This window comes from Lissotriton helveticus, chromosome 8 (genome assembly GCF_964261635.1).
Source record: "Lissotriton helveticus chromosome 8, aLisHel1.1, whole genome shotgun sequence".
Taxonomy (NCBI): Eukaryota; Metazoa; Chordata; class Amphibia; order Caudata; family Salamandridae; genus Lissotriton; species Lissotriton helveticus.
The window spans coordinates 1708417061-1708436297 of record NC_136069.1 but is presented as its reverse complement, the minus strand read 5'-3'; the positions used below and the strand labels follow the sequence as shown (position 1 = coordinate 1708436297).

At 42.6% G+C, this 19237-nt stretch overlaps 1 protein-coding gene across 1 annotated transcript in view; it reads right to left on the bottom strand.

Annotated features, from left to right (window-relative positions):
- LOC144772167 (tyrosinase-like) overlaps positions 1 to 19237 on the bottom strand; it is a 175233-nt gene that overhangs the window by 23342 nt on the left and 132654 nt on the right. Inside the window, exon 4 of the mRNA XM_078656309.1 lies at positions 2986 to 3127. Coding sequence (XP_078512435.1) covers positions 2986 to 3127 — 142 coding nt within the window. The remainder of the gene's footprint in view (positions 1 to 2985; positions 3128 to 19237) is intronic.

The following is a 19237-nucleotide window of genomic DNA, read 5'->3' as shown; positions in this document are numbered from 1 at the left end:
AGTGTAGCATCCACCTCTGGAACTCTCTCCAGTACATCTTCTAGCTTCTGGAGCCCTCTCCAGTGCAGTTTCCACCCTCTGGAACTCTATCTGGTACAGTGTCCAGCCTCTGGAACTATCTCTAGTGTAACGTCCAGCCTCTGGAAATCTCTTCAGTGTAGCATCCAGCCTCCTGAACTCTCTCAAGTGCAACTTCTAGTCTCTGGAACCCTCTCCTGTGCTGTTTCCACCCTCTTGAACTCTATCTGGTACAGTGTCCCGCCACTGGAACTCTCTCTAGTATAATGTACAGCCTCTGGAAATGTTTCCAGTGTAGCGCCCATCCTCTGGAGCTCTATCCAGTGCAGTGTCCAGCCTGTGAAACTCTCTCCAGTGTAGCATCCTGCCTCTGGAACTCTTTTGGGTGCAGTGGCCATCCCCAGAAACTCTCAATTTCCCAACTGTCTGTTAAGAAATGACAAACAATTTCAGGGCTGTCTTCTGAAGTTCTGATGTCAAGATCCTGGCTGCAGCACAGGCATTTCTTGACTTCCCAGCAAGGACACTGAATCACAATCAGGTTTTCACACGATGAATCAAGATGGCGGCCTCCATTTCCATACTAGGCGAGAGTTCAGCGGATTCATAAAAAATGTTCTTTGGGGCAGATTTACAAACCCATACGGCACATTTGTGCCGCCGTTGTTGTGACGCAGCGGCGGCTCAAAGCCAGCGCCATGCTGCGGGGTATTTACAATGTGACACATCTGGCAGATGCATCACATTATAAAGCCCTGCGCCACATGTGGGCGATCCGGCACAGGGGCGGGGGTGTTCCGGAACGCCTCGGAAAAATGGCTGAGTGAAATCTACCAGATTTCACTCAGTCACTTTTCCAGACAGGCTGCATTAAAACCCTGCGCCTGCTTGAAGCAGGCATAAGGATTGACGCAGCATGTTAGGCATAGGAGCACCCCGAGCCTTGCTGGAGCTGCGTCGCGCTTGCGACACAGCTCCAGCAATGTGCCGCATTTTAGCAGAGATGCACCAGCAGTTGTAAATCTGCTCCTAAGTATTTGGGTGCCAATGTGTAGTGTGTCCTCCAGAGAAGTGAAGCTGGCATTCCATGATTATGTCCAGCTTTTATCTCTGTGAAATAAACTCAGCACATGTGAGAATGAAGGACTAATGCACTCGTACACCCGCCGAGTGCTTGAGCGTAAGCCTCGGATCAGGAAAGTTGTATATGCTGAATAATAATAAGAAAACTTCAAATCTTTGTGAATTATGCTCCATATTATGATTGTTGTATGAAGCCTGTAGGGTAACAGTATACCCAGAAAGGGTTGAACACATGGATATCATTTAAGGTATTTAAGGTAAGCCTACGTCCATGATTGAACACTTGAGTTATTTGGTGGTCGCTCTGAGTCACCTCAAAATTGTAGATCATGTGTAACCCTAGTTGTCGTGTTAGGCTGTGCTCAGTACAAAGGTTAAACTTTTGATGAAATAATGAGCAAAAAGTAGTTCAAAAGAGGGGTGACGTATTTGCATTTAATACAACTTTCCTCAACTAAGACCTGTTGAAGAAGTGTGTCGATCGGGCCTGTGTCCATACTATGTTAGTCCCAAACTTGAGGAATTTTGGGATGTCATCACGAAGCCCCTTGACCGCAAGCTTTACTTTCAGCTAAGAGTGGGAAGCCTACCGATAAGGGCATTCTCTAATAGATGGACTAGTGGGGGCAAGGTGGCTTGTCCGGCTTGCTCAGATGTTCCCGAAACCATTGGCCATCTTTTGTTTGAGTTTCCAATGTATGCGGCGCCCCGTCGAAAGTGGTTACGACCGATGTGTAGGTTATTGGGAACGAGGAGAGGATTGGTTGCAGTCAGAATTATTTGCACCAGCCCTAATATGTTTGTGTATATAGCGGTGGCAACATTTCTAGGCTGGGCATGGACGATTAGAGCCCGATTGCTGAAGACCTACAAGGTTAACTAATATATTATGCTAAGTATCCTTGTCAACTATCGTGTAATAATATCACCCACATTTTGATTGGTAATGGAATGATTTTATTTATGTATTTTATGAATTTTTATAATCTGGATTTTAATCTGGTTTTATCTATTGAATTTTATACATGTAATTTTATATATATGGAATATGCTTTTATGACAATCGTCGAATAAAGCTTGCCTGACTGACTGATGCATTTGCGTCCTAGAAATGGCGCAGTGAAATCTATTAGATTTCACTGCGTCACTTCTATGACCCTTTCTTGCGTCAGAACGCCCCCCTGCACGCATTATACCTGGCGCAGGTATAATGTAGGGCAGGGGTTTACAAAGTGATGCATCTACCTAATGTGTCACTTTGTAAATATAGTGCAATAAGGCAAATGTTTTACGCCGGTGGTGCAAAAGTGACGCAAGGGCTCATGAATAAGCCCATAAATATTTATCCTTGAGTACTGAATTATGTGATAGAAATATGGAACTCCTAATGCCTTCACGATAGATGCTCTAGCTCACTTCATCACTACATTACTTTTTTTTCATAACTTTATTATTCTAGAGTTTAATCTATTTCATTGTATGCCTTCTTACAGCCCCTCAGTTGACACTACTTGAGAAGTTCATCTCTTGGGTCAGTGGCAATAATCTTACAATCAGTTTTGGTGTTCTAGCTCTCCTGTTTATCCCAAAAGAGATTTAAGGGTATGTGATCTGCGGTCAGATATTGGGGTGTCTATGGAATGGGCTTAAAAGAATTACAATGGAGAGACCACATAGCAGATTATCAATTCAAAGGCATAGAGAATTAGCTGCTAACATTCAAGAGGTTTAATCGATGTTGTGTTCATCACAGTCGGAATCGGATAGATAGGACGGCATGAATTCTGTAGGTAAGTGTCGATTATCAGACACTGAGAAGTTACCTATAATGGTAACATTGAGCTCAAATCAAGCTTGATTTTTGTCTGATTAGAAAAGTCTTACCTGTCAAGCTGGGCATGGTGGCAGTAAAAGATGGGGTCGTTGGAAGCCAAGGTGACTTGGTTCATTGCTCCTCCGATGGCTTTGTGGACCTTCCTGTGCATGTAGGCACCATGATCTCTGCCAGTCGCAGCGTCCATGAAGCCTAAAGACAGACAGAACAAACCGGCTCAGATAAAGAACATGGGTGTCCAGGAAGTGACAGTCCTTGAAGATCATCAGGCTAGAAATACAACCCAGAGGCAGTAGAGCTCTCCGAATGAGATGGGGTGACCACACCATTCTTGGTCACGCCCCATTAGCTGCCGTCTTTAGGAGACGGCATGTTTCAGCCAGTGTTTATTTTCAACCAGTGGTTTCCGGTGCTTGGCACTAGCATTTAATTGTGAACATCAACCCTTATGACAGTCTGCCACCTGGGGTAGGACAAAGAATGGTATACAGTAGAAACAGATAATGGTACCACAATTCTACCCAATGAGGAAACAGATTAATCACTGTTCAGAGGTATATATGTTACAAAATACATTTACTGTTACTAACTAAGACAAGATACATAACTGGTACTTCCAGTACTCATACCTGACAAAACTTACATACATAAACATATACACAGATATACACAATTATTACATATGAATGACAATACATTTTTATATAAACACAAACAAACTGATTACCGACCTACTAGCCCCAAACCTAAGAAACATTGACAATGCCATGTATTACACCTGAATCTATCCTGCCACGTGGAAAAAGGCGATAATCAAACTGCTCCTGAAGAAACAGCACCTTGACCCGCCAGACACAAAAAATATACAGAGCGATCACAAGCCTCCCTTTACCAGACATAATTTTTGATAAATTAATGAAGGTACAACTAGCTCAATGCATCGAAGAAAATAACCTCCTGGATGAGACACAATTCGGCTTTAGGAAAGGCCATGGCACAAAAACGGCCCTCATCAAAGCAGCTGACGAAATCAGAACAATTCTAGACCAAGGTGGGGCCGCAATGTTAGTGCTGCTGGACTTATCAGCGGCTTTGACATGGTCGATCATCCTACACTGATCGATCGTGTCTCAAACATGGGCATCAAACTTAAGGCCAAAGAACTACTAGCCTCGTTTCTGTCCAACCGCACACCACTAGTGAGTCTTGGCGATTTCAAGTCCTCTCCATTCACCCTCCTGTGTGGTGTGCCACAAGGATTACCCTTGAGTCCAACACTGTGTAACATCTATGTGTCGGACCTGGCCAAGGTCATCAAGGCCCACGGGAAGGGACTTGCATCATACGCCGATGACACACAGCTAGTGCTCGCAATTAAAAATGACGGAGGAGCATTGCAGCCAGATTCCAAGATGGAATTCTCACCATCAGCTCCTGGATGGCGAACAACTGCTTAAAGTTAAACTCTGACAAAGCGGAGGTTCTGATTTTTTGCAAGCTTCACCTGGTATGGTCCCCTACTTGGCAACCCACCAACTTGGGACCACCGCCCCCCCAGTGTCGAAAGTAAGAATCCTAGGGGTCATATTCGATGACAAACTGGCCTTCTCATCACACCCCAATACCAGTGTCTCGTCATCTTTCTACACTCTCAGAATGATTAAAAAACTCCTACCCTTCCTTCCATCAAGTGCAAGAAAAACCCTGGTCAGCACCCCAGTAATGTCTATTGACTACTGCAACGGCCTGTTCATTAACGCTCAGAAAAAGATCACCAACAAGCTGCAGATAGTGCAGAATGCAGCTGCCAGATTAATAACAGGCACCCCCAAGTATCATTCAATCTCATCGGTAGTTCAAAAACTTCACTGGCTACCTATAACAAGCCACATTAAATGCAAAGTTCTTTGTATTGCCTTCAAGGCCATTCACAATACCGGACCCGACTTCCTGAAGAAGGCCTTCTGTGTTTACGGATCTACCAGAACCTTAAGTTCTTCAACGCCCAACCTCTTGACGGTCCCTCGCACTAAAAAAGTTTCCTGGGGTAACAAAAGATTCACTGTCGCCACTGCCAAATTATGGAACACTCTCCCTCAGCATATTAAATCCTGCCAGACCCTACTTGCTTTCAGGAAACTGATAAAACCATGGCTTTTCAACTAATAAGCACCACACAGTTGGCTCGATCCTCTTCACAGTCCACAGTGCCGAGTCACCCAAGGGTATTCGCATGCTCCACAAATCGCTTAAATAAATCAATAATTTTAAATGTATGTTTGTGAACAGGCATTAACCATTGAACTTCAGTCTGCCATTTAATATAGAGATTGTGTGGCTGTATGCAAAAGGATTAGGTTACAGTCCAGAGACAGGGGTTAGTCTTTCTTAAATCAACATTCAATAAAAGACCAGTGAGTCCCTGTGTATTTTGATGTTGGCACTACATTTATTTAAATATACTTTTTAATTTCCAATTGACTCCTCAACTGGAGGTGTCTGTCTACACTTTTTTGTCCTTTTCACATTTTGGCCTCATCAGGTCAATGGAGGGGCTAGAAGTGCAGCAGCTGTGCAGATGGCACAGTATGGCTCAAGTACGATTACATCCTGTAGTAATACAAAAACCAATCAAGATTTGATCCAAAACCGCAACCGGGACACTAGGTAATAAGAACTCTCTAGATTCCTTACTCGATATTCTTGATGTGAAGGTTGCCATTTTAACCAAGTGGTGCGAGGCTGAGGGCGTGGCGAGAGAGTTTGAGAACTCTGTTCTGTTCCTCAGGAATATCATCGCTTTGCTGGCTTTCATTCGGCATACGTTTATGACCCTGGATGTCGTAAACTAATGCAGAGTAAAAGAGGGCAGAGCAACGATGTTCAGAATTTTAAGACTTCCCTTTAGAGAACGGAAGTAACAGTGTCTGAGAACTGGTCCTGCATCTTCGGCACTCTGGAGCACCAATCAGAAACAAGGACAATCTCCATCTTCTGCACTCTGGAGCACCAATCAGAAACAAGGACAATCTCCATCTTCTGCACTCTGGTGCACCAATCAGAAACAAGGACAATCTCCATCTTCTGAACTTCGGAGCACCAATCAGAAACAAGGACATTCTCCATCTTCTGCACTCTGGTGCACCAATCAGAAACAAGGACAATCTACATCTTCTGTACTCTGGTGCACCAATCAGAAACAAGGACCATCTCCATCTTCTGCACTTCGGAGCACCAATCAGAAACAAGGACAATCTCCATCTTCTGCACTCCGGAGCACCAATCAGAAACAAGGACAATCTCCATCTTCTGCACTCCGGAGCACCAATCAGAAATAAGGCCAATCTCCATCTTCTGCACTCCGGAGCACCAATCAGAAATAAGGACAATCTCCTTCTTCTGTGGTCCAAAGCACCAATCAGAAACAAGGACCCTCTCCATCTTCTGCACTCCAATGCACCAAGCCGAAACAAGGACAATCTCTATCTTCTGCACTCTGGTGCACTAATCAGAAACAAGGACAATCTCCTTCTTCTGCACTCCCATGCACCAAGCCGAAACAAGGACAATCTCCATCTTCTGCAGTCCAGAGCACCAAGCCGAAACAAGGACAATCTCCATCTTCTGCACTCTGGTGCACTAATCAGAAACAAGGACAATCTCCGTATTCTACACTCCAATGCACCAAGCCGAAACAAGGACAATCACCTTCTTCTACACTCCAATGCACCAAGCCTAAACAAGGACAATCTCCTTCTTCTGCACTCCAATCCACCAAGCCGAAACAAAGACAATCTCCTTCTTCTGCAATCCAATGCACCAAGCCGAAACAAGGACAATCTCCTTTTTCTACACTCCAATGCACCAAGCCAAAACAAGGACAATCTCTTTCTTCTACACTCCAAAGCACCAAGCCGAAACAAGGACAATCTCCTTCTTCTACACTCCAATGCACCAAGCCGAAACAAGGACAACCTCCTTCTTCTTCACTCTGGTACACTAATCAGAAACAAGGACAATCTCCTTCTTCTACACTCCAATGCACCAAGCCGAAACAAAGACAATCTCCTTCTTCTGCACTCCAATGCACCAAGCCGAAACAAGGACAATCTCCATCTTCTGCACTCTGGTGCACTAATCAGAAACAAGGACAATCTTCTTCTTCTACACTCCAATGCACCAAGCCGAAACAAGGACAATCTCCTTCTTCTACACTCCAATGCACCAAGCCGAAACAAGGGCAATCTCTTTCTTCTTCACTCTGGTGCACTAATCAGAAACAAGGACAATCTCCTTCTTCTGCACTCCAATGCACAAAGCTGAAACAAGGACAATCTCCATCTTCTGCAGTGCAGAGCACCAAACAGAAACAAGGACAATCTCCATCTTCTGCAGTGCAGAGCACCAAACAGAAACAAGGACAATCTCCATCTTCTGCACTCCGTGCACCTTTCAGAAACAAGGACAACATCCATCTTCTTTACTCCTAAGCACCAATCAGAAACAAGGACAATCTCCATCTTCTGCACTTCTGAGCGGATGTATGACGTTACAACGCACACTTTTACAACGCATACCATTGTAAAAATTGCGTTGTAAACGTTGTATACCATTCTGGATGTATGACGTTACAACGCACACTTTTACAACGCATACCATTACAACGCATTTTTTACACCGCAACATCCATTTCAACGCACACCATTACAACGCATACCATTACAACAAATACTTTAAAACTACCTTTACAACGCATTCCACTACAACGCATAGTACATTTACAACGCATACCATTACAACGCATTACACTACTTTGCATATAAGGTAAGTGTTGGATAGTGTAGGGGTGAAAATTAATATTCAAACTCCAGGGGGTGCAACAGTGGGGTAAGTGTTGGATAGTGTAGGGGTTAAAATTACTATTCTAACTCCAGGGGGTGCAACAGTAGGGTAAGTGTTGGATGGTAAGTTATGCGTTGTAATGGTATGCGTTGTAATGGTATGCGTTGTAATGGTATGCGTTGTAGTGGTGTGCGTTGTAGTGTCATGCGTTGTAATGACTGCGTTGTAAATGCATGCGTTGTAATGGATGTTGCGTTGTAAAAGTTTCTTTGTTATTGGTAGTGCGTTGTAAAAATTGCGTTGTAAACGTTGTATACCCTTCTGAGCACCAATCAGAAACAAGGATAATCTTCAGCTTCTGTACTCTGTAGCACCAATGAGAAACAAGGACAATCTCCAGCTTCTGCACTCCAGGGCACCAATCAGAAACAAGGGTAATCACCAGCTACTGCACTCCGGAGCACCAATCAGAAACAAGGACAATCTCCATCTTCTGCACTCCGGTGCACGAATCAGAAACAAGGACAATCTCCATCTTCTACACTCCAATGCACCAAGCCGAAACAAGGACAATCTCCTTCTTCTGCACTCCAATGCACCAAGCCGAAACAAGGACAATCTCCATGTTCTGCACTCTGGTGCACTAATTAGAAACAAGGACAATCTCCTTCTTCTACACTCCAATGCACTAATCAGAAACAAGGACAATCTCCTTCTTCTTCACTCTGGTGCACTAATCAGAAACAAGGACAATCTCCTTCTTCTACACTCCAATGCACTAATCAGAAACAAGGACAATCTCCTTCTTCTTCACTCTGGTGCACTAATCAGAAACAAGGACAATCTCCTTCTTCTGCACTCCAATGCACCAAGCCGAAACAAGGACAATCTCCATCTTCTGCAGTGCAGAGCACCAAACAGAAACAAGGACAATCTCCATCTTCTGCAGTGCAGAGCACCAAACAGAAACAAGGGCAATCTCCATCTTTCTGCACTCCGTGCACCCTAAAGAAACAAGGACAACCTCCATCTTCTGCACTCCTAAGCACCAATCAGAAACAAGGACAATCTCCATCTTCTGCACTCCTGGGCACCAATCAGAAACAAGGACAATCTTCAGCTTCTGTACTCTGTAGCATCAATGAGAAACAAGGACAATCTCCATCTTTTGCACTCATTCAACCAATCAGAAACAAGGACACTATCCATTGTCTGCGTTCCTGAGCACCAATCAGAAACAAGGGTAATCACCAGCTACTGCACTCCGGAGCACCAATCAGAAACAAGGACAATCTCATCTTCTGCGCTCCGGCGCAACAATCAGAAACAAGGACAATCCTCATCCTCTGCACTCCAATGCACCAAGCTAAAACAAGGACAATCTCCATCTTCTGCACTACACAGCTCCTTGAGAAGCCTTTTCCCGGGCACTATTTGCTGTGTTTTAAATGTAGACCGTAACATCTTCAATACCCGCTGAAAGCTGATAAATATTGTATCATTCAGGTCTGCAGTTTCTTTCCTTCACTGCCCTCAGCATCGGAGGATTTTTGTACCCAGTGATCCTGGCTGTGTGTGAAAGGTGGAGGCTGCAGGAATGTGGGGGGTTTTAGCATCTAGACAAAAACATTGGTTTGCCTATTATGGCAGCATAAAATATTTTAGAAGGGTCAAAACAAACGAAGACACGTTGGGGCCGATCCACAGAACTAATCTGAGACAAAATCCTAAACTTACTACTTTTGGTATTCACAGAAGGTACTTACAATTTATGGTATTCACAGAAATCACTTACGACTCCTAACTTTACGTCTGCAGTCAGGTCAGAATCTCCACACCCGGACCATACTCTCAGCACCCGGACCGTACTCTCCGGCTCGGGCAGTAATCTCCGGCTCAGGTCGGATAAAGTGTAATCTAATCAATTGGTTGGAATGCAATCTTTAATAAAAAAGGAACATTAGGAATGTGTGATAAATGGTAGAGGAGGTCATGAAAAATTGTTTGGGCAGAGAAAAGGGTGTGGCCAGACACTACATCATAACCCAGAAAAGTTTGCTCCTTTGCATCATGGTACATGCAGGGCACAATTTGCACTCCTCTCAGTGTTGACTGTGGTGTCAACACTACAGTCAACCTTGAGGGGAGAGCAAATTGTTCCATGATACAAAGGAGCAAACATTATGACAGAACACAGCCTATACAGGTGTAAGTGAGGCAATGACAAGGCGGCCTGATGTCATCTCTTCTATTTATTGTAGCGCTAGATCCCCTGGTGAAATAACTGCAAGCGCGGCACCTTCAAGGAGGACTTCAGTTCAAAACCAAGCCAATTTTGATTACACTTTATGCAGATGAGATCATCCTTTATGTGCAACACTCGAATGAGAACCTGTCACCGATCCTAAGGGAACCAATACGCTATGGTGCCCTATCGGGGCTACACATAAACTGGGGCAAATCTGTACTCTTCATGCTCACATTAATAACACACATGGTAAACAACGAATTCCCACTGTTGTGGTGTGATGACGCAACCAAGGGGCATATTACCAAGAAGTGCGTTAGTAAATGCACAACGCACATCCCCATATCGCCGGCTATCGCCGGATTTCATCGCCAGATTTCATCGCCGGATTTCATCACCGTTTTAGCGCGCAATTATAAATGCGCATCACGTAGGCAAATAGAAATCCGGCGATAGTCGGTGATATGGCACATTAGCGCATGAAAACAAACGTTGTTTTCATGCGCTAATGTGTGCCTTGATAATATGGGGGGGTGGATTTAGCGTTATGATCCACTCCCCCATGTTATCAATGCCCTAACACCTGGTCAGAGCAGGTGTTGGGAGACCTGGGATAAACGAGTTTATCGCAGGTCTCCCTCTCCCAACGCCTGCCTTGGTAATAGGGTGTTCCCACCTTTAACCACATTTTACATGTAGTTGGACGTGGGAACGCCCACTTTGCATGTCATTAGCGATGTTCATCGCCGACATGCAAAGTGGGCTTGCGCCAGGCTTTAAATTGCCCTTGTTAATAGGGCTCTAGCAGTATCGCTGCTTTCTCGGCACAATTCGCCGAAAAAGCGGCGATACTTGCCCTTGGTAATATGCCCCCAAATCCCTTGTGATTCATGTTCATAGGGATAAGAAACAGTTAATACACCTCATCTAGGATCCTGCGGTAGACAGGTTGAAGACATAGGTAGAACGCTGGTTGAAACTACCCTCTGTCTATGGCGGGCCACATAGCCATTGTTAAAATGGTGGTCCTGCCACAGATTTTGTATCTGTTTCATAATATTCCTATCGGGCTGACCAACGTATTTATCGAGACTCTCTGCACTACCCTTACATGCCTTATTGGGGGAAGGGGGGGGGGCAAACAGTCGAGAATCAATTGGCACACAATTGGTGGCCAAGTGCAGCTTTGCTCGGCACTGGTACCACCCAGATGCTCGGATACCTTAAACTAAACCTGAAGCTGATCTTGTTGCCCCTAATGCTGATACATTGCTGCCGGCCGGGCTGCTACGAGACCCACTTGAAGTACAGACTTTGTCCACCACCTGCTGGGTCTGGCAGTGGCTGATTCGGATGGTGGAAGGCCATTTGTTGTACTCCTCGGTTATACCTTTAGCTGTGAACCCATGGCTTCCCACCACCCAGGAGGCCCTGGTACAGAGAGCCCTCTCCAGATACTCATTGTCCACAATTGGGCACCTTTTCCCCTATGTACATGCATTCTCAAGGATGGAGGATACGCTTTTACCTTAAAGGACCATTTTGTGCTATGACAACTGCAGTGGGCACTTAAAGCCCAGATTTCTAGCTACCCCTTAGAGACAGACGATTTCCCACCTCCGATGTTGCTCATTACAGATACTGGAGGGACCACATAACTTCCAAGCTCTACCGCACAAGCTTGACTTTGATCTCTACTCGGGACGCTAAGATACGCGCCATTTGGGAACAAGACCTAGGACACCCTCTGACTGATTCCAAGTGGTATAAATGTTGTGCACAAATACATATGATATCTCTTAATATTACATTTTAAATTAATTTGGCGGCCGTATGCCACACCTACTAAACTACATTGAATAGACCCCACTTGTCTGCACTCTTGTCCCAAATGCCAGACTCCCTTTGCAGACTTTACCCACATGACGTGGACCCGCAACATTTTTGTGGACCATATTTACTGAACTGACATATATGACAAAAATCGAAAAAGCTCCTACGCCATTAGTGTCACCCTTGGGATATGTTCATTATATCACTGCCACCACATGACGATTAATCGCATTAGTCTTACTGCTCAACAAATGTGAAATAGCCATACAGTGGGGCAGTAATAAACCTCCAAATCAGCATGCATGGATTAACAGTCTCACACAGTGAAACACTAACAGCGAGCTGCACGCGACCTTTCAGCTGCCTACCTCAAGACCACGCGACATATGGCAACCACTGCAGACTTACCTCCTCATGCTTGAAACTTCAACAAGCTCACAACCCCAATAACCGTAATTGCTGTTTACATACACAATGTGCCTGAGTGGTATCTCATGTGGAGGGGGTGTAATATGGGAGCGTACGTTGAATGCAGATCCACCCATCATCTGTAGAACCTGCTGGCCTTCAAAGTATGTAATGATGATCGTAATGTTGTGTGTCAGTGTGTAACAAAGGGTGAAACATATTGAACACTTTGTCATTGCATTATACCATTTATGAATGGTGCCCTTATACAAAATCAAAAAAAAAAGTTAAAAAAAAAGAAATGACCAGGGTTAGTAAGGTGAGATGTCGCTAATCAGCCGCTAATGTTCAACACAGAGCACAGTGTCCTCCAATGGGGGAAATGCTGGCTGAGGACAGGATTCAGAGAAAGTTGTCACAATAGAAAGCTAATAACTTGCATGCTGTGCTCTGTGTCTTGCAAAACATAACTCCCCACCTCCGAGAGCAGGCTGTACTGGACCAGATCAGATGGTCAACCAGATACTTAAGACCTAAAACAACCGGTAGGACAAGGCAAAGTACAGGTCTGAGATTCTTCTTGGTGTCCCATCAGTGGAGCACATGAACAGACCTGTTCTCTACAAGGTAGGATGTCTTTTTCTTGCACTTTTGTATCAAGGGTCAGTATCCAGTGGGCTACGGGTGACCAGTCCTACAGGTGGCCATTAGCTCATCTGGATGCTTCCCCCTGCCCAAGAATCCACAAGAAGACTCTGTAGGAGAAGGCACAGGTCCAGATGATCACTCCAGCTTGGCCTAGTGGCCTTGGCTTCCTCTTTTGCGCAGGTTGGTGTGATGATGTGACTTGGTTCCATGGGAGTGTTCCAGCATGGAGCCAAGTCAGTGGAATGTTCCTCATGTGAACCGTGGGAAGGTTCCAGCTTTTTCAGTTATTCCTGTTGGATGTTGGATGAGGTTGATTAATAAAGACCTCCTATCTTTACCATATTTTCATTGGTATACACTTTATTACACTGGCGACGTTAGGTGGTGTGATGTACCCACGGTGAATTCATCAACCTCAACAACAAGGAAAAGAAAAGATTAAAGAAAAAGATACCTCGTGAAGAAAATCGGTGTTAAGTGTAACGAACACGGTGGTAAGCGGAGAAGTACGACGTTTGGAAGAGTTCGGTCGGCTGTACTCCGAAGTGACACGCATGAACCTCGTCTGCGTTCCACTGCCGTGAGTAAAGAAAAACAAGCTACACTCGCCATAGAGAGATTTTGGAATGTTGGAAAACAAGCTCAATTGCCCTAAGAAAAAGAACTGATTGTTTGTTACATCATGTTGCGGCCATATTAGGTGTGGGAAAACAGTACTGTGTTGAATTGTTTAAGGATGTGCCCAATTGCCTAAAGAAACAGAACCGAGTGTTTGTTTGTGACGTCACACGGCGGCCATCTTAAGTGTGAAAAATCGAAGGAACAGTATTTTCATCGTTTTTGGAAGGATAAGACAGTTTTGAACATTGAAAAGATGAAACAATTTATTAAAAACGTCAGTTAAAGGCAATTCATGGTGAGATGAAAGCGTTTTAAATGTGAAAAGAGAACAATAGAAAAAGAAGAAGCGGTTTCATAGAAAAAGGAACACCGATCTAAATAAACATGAGGAAAAGAGGTTATCGGTGGTGAAATATTTTTTGAATAATATAAAAAAAAAAAACAGTTGGAGATTAAAGAATAGAAGAGGAGTTTGTGCTTACGGTGATAAGCAGACCAATTTTTTTATTTTTTTATTATTATTTTGTTTTGACGTGTATAATGTATGATAATATTATACTCTTAGAAAAGTAAAGTTATAGTGTTGCATAGAAAACAAATGTAATAAGTGAAATTAGATAGAGTATACTCTTGGTGGTTTACCTAAGTTCAAAAAAAAAAGAGGAGAGGAAATATAATTATTTAAACCTGTAGAAAAGTTAAAAGAAGTGTGTGTGGAAATGCAGAATGTAACTTCGCCACCGTTTTTTCTTTCTGATCCAAGCGATCCACCTATTAGATGGAAAAAGTGAAAAAAAATGTTTGAGAATTACGCAAGGGTCTGTGGCACAAATCTAAGTGCAGAAAGGAAACATGCTCTCTTGATGCATTACATAGGTGGAGAAGGACAGGAAGTTTTAGAGAATTTACCTGCATTAAGTCAAGCAGAACAAAGGGAACTTAATGAGTATGAAATTTGTATAAAACAATTAGACTTACGTTTTCTGCCTAAAGTAAGTACCATAATGGAGAGATAATATGTTGGTTTGAGAGAGCAAGGAAAGGAAGAAACGCTAGAACAGTTTGTTACTGTATTAAGAAAATTAGCTTCAAGCTGTAAATTTGGTGAGTTAACAGAAGAGAGGATACAAGATCAATTTGTATTGAGATGTACAAATGACAAAATAAGGGAGGAACTGTGGATGAAGGATGAACCACCTTTCGATGAAGTGATGATTATTGCCAAGCGGGTTGAACATATGGTTAAGTGTGTGGGAGAGTTGAGCAAAACTGGGAAAAATACGTGCACCAATGAAAAGGTTGAGGAAGTACAAGTTCAGGAGGTGAAGTATCAAGAAGAGAAAAAGAAGAAAGATCCTGTTGATGCTAAAAGTGGTGTTAGTGATAGTCAAGCTGGCAAAGCAGGTGTAGAAAAGAGAACTGGGAGTAATTTTCAAGGAAATTGCTACAGATGTGGAAGTTTGGGACATATGGCTAATGATAAAAAAAATTGCCCAATCTTGAAAGTTGTATGCAATGTGTGTGGGAAGAAAGGCCATTTGGGAAAGAATTGTCGTCTAAGACTTAGAAGAGACACTAGAGTTGAAACTAAAGAAGTAACTTTCGAAATTAATGATGGCATCTTAGAACATCCTTCTGATTGGGTTAGTGTAGGAGGAGTTAAGATTAAGATGAAGTTTGATTCTTGCTCACATTTAACTTTTAATTCAAAGGAAGATTATTTAAAACATTTTAAAGGGAAATTTGTATTAAAAAGATCTGATGTGAGACCAACTGGTTATGGAAAAAACCAATCAATATGTTAGGTTACTTCACAGAAAATATAGAATATAATGAGAGATATGTTGTTGGGAAAATGTATGTTGCGGAAAAAGGTGATAGCTTAATAAACTGGTCGCATCAAGCTAATTTGGGTGTGGTGCTCAATCCGAATGCAAATCCTTCAGTTCAAGTACAATCTGTAAATGATGACAGTGAAGATGTGATAGGAAACTTTAAAGAATTGTTCAGTGAGAAACTTTGATGTTTGAGAGGTTACAAACACAAAATCAAGTTGAAAACTGGTGCAATCCCTGTTGCTGCAAAAGTTAGGTGTGTTCCAATCTGTATGCAGGATGCCGTGAAGGAAGAAATTGAGAGATTATTAAAAACTGGTGTGATTGAAGCTGTGGAAGCGACAGAATGGTTGGCCCCCATTGTCGTTGCGAGAAAACCCAATAATGAGATTCGTCTATGTGTGGATCTTCGTGCTTTGAACAAAGAGGTGATAGTAGATACATTTCCTCTTCCCAACATTGAAGGGCATGTTGCAACATTGGATGGTGCGTGTTATTTTACGACCTTAGATATGGCTTCGGCTTATCATCAGGTTACTCTGTCTTCTGAATCACAAGAGTTGACGGCTTTCATAACCCCTTTCGGATCCTACAAATTTAAAAGAATGCCGTTTGGTCTAATTTCTGCGGCATCAGTGTTTCAGCAGATAATGAATGATTTGTTAAAGGATGTATGTGGCGTAAAATGTTATCAGGATGATGTGTTGATTTATGGAAGTACTAAGGAAGAACATGATTGTAGATTAAGGTGTGTACTTAGGAAGATGTTAAAAGCTGGTCTTTCTCTTAGAAATGACAAATGTAAGTTTGGGGTGACAGAGCTAGATTATTTAGGTCTTCATATTTCTGGTTTTGGTGTGAGGCCAAAAGAGGATTTGGTAAAAACGATTGAAGAGCTTAAAGAACCTTGTTCAAAGGAAGAACTTTCGTCGTTTTTGGGAATGGCGGAATTTTACAATAAATTAATTAAGAATTTTGCAGACAAAACTGAGAATTTAAGAAGTATGATGTGTAGGACATGTGAGTTTGTCTGGACTGATGAGTGCAATAAGGAATTTGTACAAATTAAAAAGGAGCTCAAATGTGCACCGAATCTGCAAACATTTAGACCAGGAGAACCCACTTTCATAGTAACAGATGCAAGTTGTAAAGGACTTGGAGTTTTGTTGTTTCAGGTCAGGAATGGGGGAGAAAATCTCATTGCATGTGCATCTAGGTGTTTGAAAGGTGCAGAGTTAAATTACTCTGTGATAGAGAAAGAAGCTCTTGCCATTTTCTGGGCAATTAATACGTTTAGGAAATTTGTTTGGGGTTGTCCTTTTGTAGTGAGGTCAGACCACAAACCTTTAAGAGAGATATTGGAAAAAAAAGGTCTAGATGCTGTTTCTGCGAGGATTAGGAGATGGGTAATTGCTCTTCAGGAATTTGATTTCAAGTTTGAATATATTCCTGGTAGCACTAATGTTTCCGCAGATTGTTTGTCACGTTTAGTGAATTGTGTAGAGGACTTGGAAAAGGACGAGAATGATGATGAAGCAGTTGAGGAGAGTGAAGTCAGGCTTTGTGAAATAACGTCAGGTGCTATGAAAGAGGACGAATGAAGGAGGAATTATCTAAGGATGGTGAACTGGTTGAAGTCATGAATTATGTATCTAGAAATCATAATGGGAAATTGACAAAACCTTGGTTGTTAGTTTCTCATGAACTAGCTGTGGTGAATGGGATTCTAGCTAGGGGGACTAGATTAATTCCTCCTGTGAGTTTGAGAAACAACATTATCAAAATGGCTCATATTGGTCATTTGGGTATTTCAAAAACAAAGGAGCGTATCAAACTGAATTTTTGGTGGCTGGGTCTTGATTTGATGGTGGAAAGGGCTGTCCGCGACTGTGTGGCGTGCTGCGTAAGTGACAAAGTACTCAAACCAAGGTGTTCACCTATGGTGTGCAGAGTTTTGCCGTTGTGTCCGTGGGATGAAGTTGCAATAGATATTGTCGGTCCATTGCATGGTGAGCAGAATACTCCTTATTTGTTGGTGTTGATGGATTTATATTCTCGGTGGGTGGAAGTTAGTGCTGTACGAGATGTTACCTCTCGTTGTGGGATAAATTGTCTAGAAACATTATTTAAAAGAGAAAGTTTTCCTAAGTCTTTACTTTCGGATAATGGGCCTCAATTTTGTTCAGTAGAGTTTGAAGATTATTTGACAAAATGTGGTATTGTTCACAAAAGGATTTCGTTATATCATCCAGAATCCAATGGTTCCTTGGAAAGGTTAAACAAAACTTTGAAAGAAGGAATTCAGTTAGCTAGAGTTAATTCAATAGATTGGAGGGTGGAATTGCAGAATAGAGTTTCTGCTTATCGCTACACTCCTCATTTCACAACGGGCAAGACTCCTTTTGAATTGTTTAGGGGTAGATCTTCAAATACTAATTTGTGTCCAGGTTGGATGGATCTGGACAAAGGTTTGAAAGATAACTGGATTGGACAATGGAGAGACAAAGAAGTCCAGTTACAGAGGAAAAGGAAAACTTACTATGATGAGAAAAACAATGTTTTGGTTCCCAATTTCAAACTTGGTGACATGGTAAAAATTAGAGTTCCTGTTGGCTGTAAGAGGTGGTCTAAGTTTACTGATGTAAAGAAAATTGTAAAAATGTTAAAAAATGCGGTGAAAACAGATTCATGGGCGAATTTGGAATCTAAATAGGGTTGAACATGTGCCTGTTAGTGTTTCAAGTGATGTTTTGTTACCATCTGTTTCTTATGGTAAAAAAATCTCAAATTCTGTTACAAGAGTTAATGACTCTCGCAACTCTTGCAGAGTTACTAGAGCTCCCGCTTATCTGAATGACTATGTATAACATCTCTCACTTTGCAGGAAATTTTCAAATGTTTTATTATTATTGAAAGGAAGGTGTGGGTTGAATGTCAGCTAGAACTATGTTATAGTTTTGTGTTATCATTCAATTTGGTTATTGTCTCTGTACTCCTTCAATATCTTTAAGTTTGATCTTGTGAAATGTAAAGGGGAAGGAGTGTGATGATGTGACTTGGTTCCATGGGAGTGTTCCAGCATGGAACCAAGTCAGTGGAATGTTTCTAATGTGAACCTTGGGAAGGTTCCAGCTTTGACAGTTATTCCTGTTGGATGTTGGATGAGGTTGATTAATAAAGACCTCCTATCTTTACCATATTTTCATTGGTATACGCTTTATTACAGTTGGCCCACCGTCTTCTTTGAGTAAATGTATGGATTTCTGAGCTTCTTACTTTGGTCAGATCTTTTTCTGCCCACCCTACTGCATCTCTGATTGACAGCCTGGAGGCTGGGCAATTAGCATTTTATCTAGGACAGGAGATCTTAGCGCGATCTCGAAGAGCAACCAGAAAGACTGCAGGGATCTGCATGTTTTTAAATTGTGTCACGAGCGGTCTGCTCTTTTTATTTCTTATTGTGTATTTCTATTCTGATTTGCGAGACTGAATACTGCCACTTACCTGCACTTTAAAAATGATATCTTGCACCCGCTGCTCGAGCGGGATCAAACACATCTTACACTTTGGCCACGCCATCTTGGCTGAGTAAGGGTCAGGCACTCGCCCATTAGTCGGCGTCATTTTGAGAGGCGCTCTAGTTGCTGGGCAGGGCTCTCAGGCCAGTGTATTTAACTTGGGAAGTGCGAGCGCGCGTCGTAGGACAGGAGAACTTACCGCGATCTCGCGGAGCAACCAGAAAGACTGCAGGGATCTGCATGTTTTTAAATTGTGTCACGAGCGGTCTGCTCTTTTTATTTCTTATTGTGTATTTCTGTTCTGATTTGCGAGACTGAATACTGCCACTTACCCGCACTTTAAAAATTA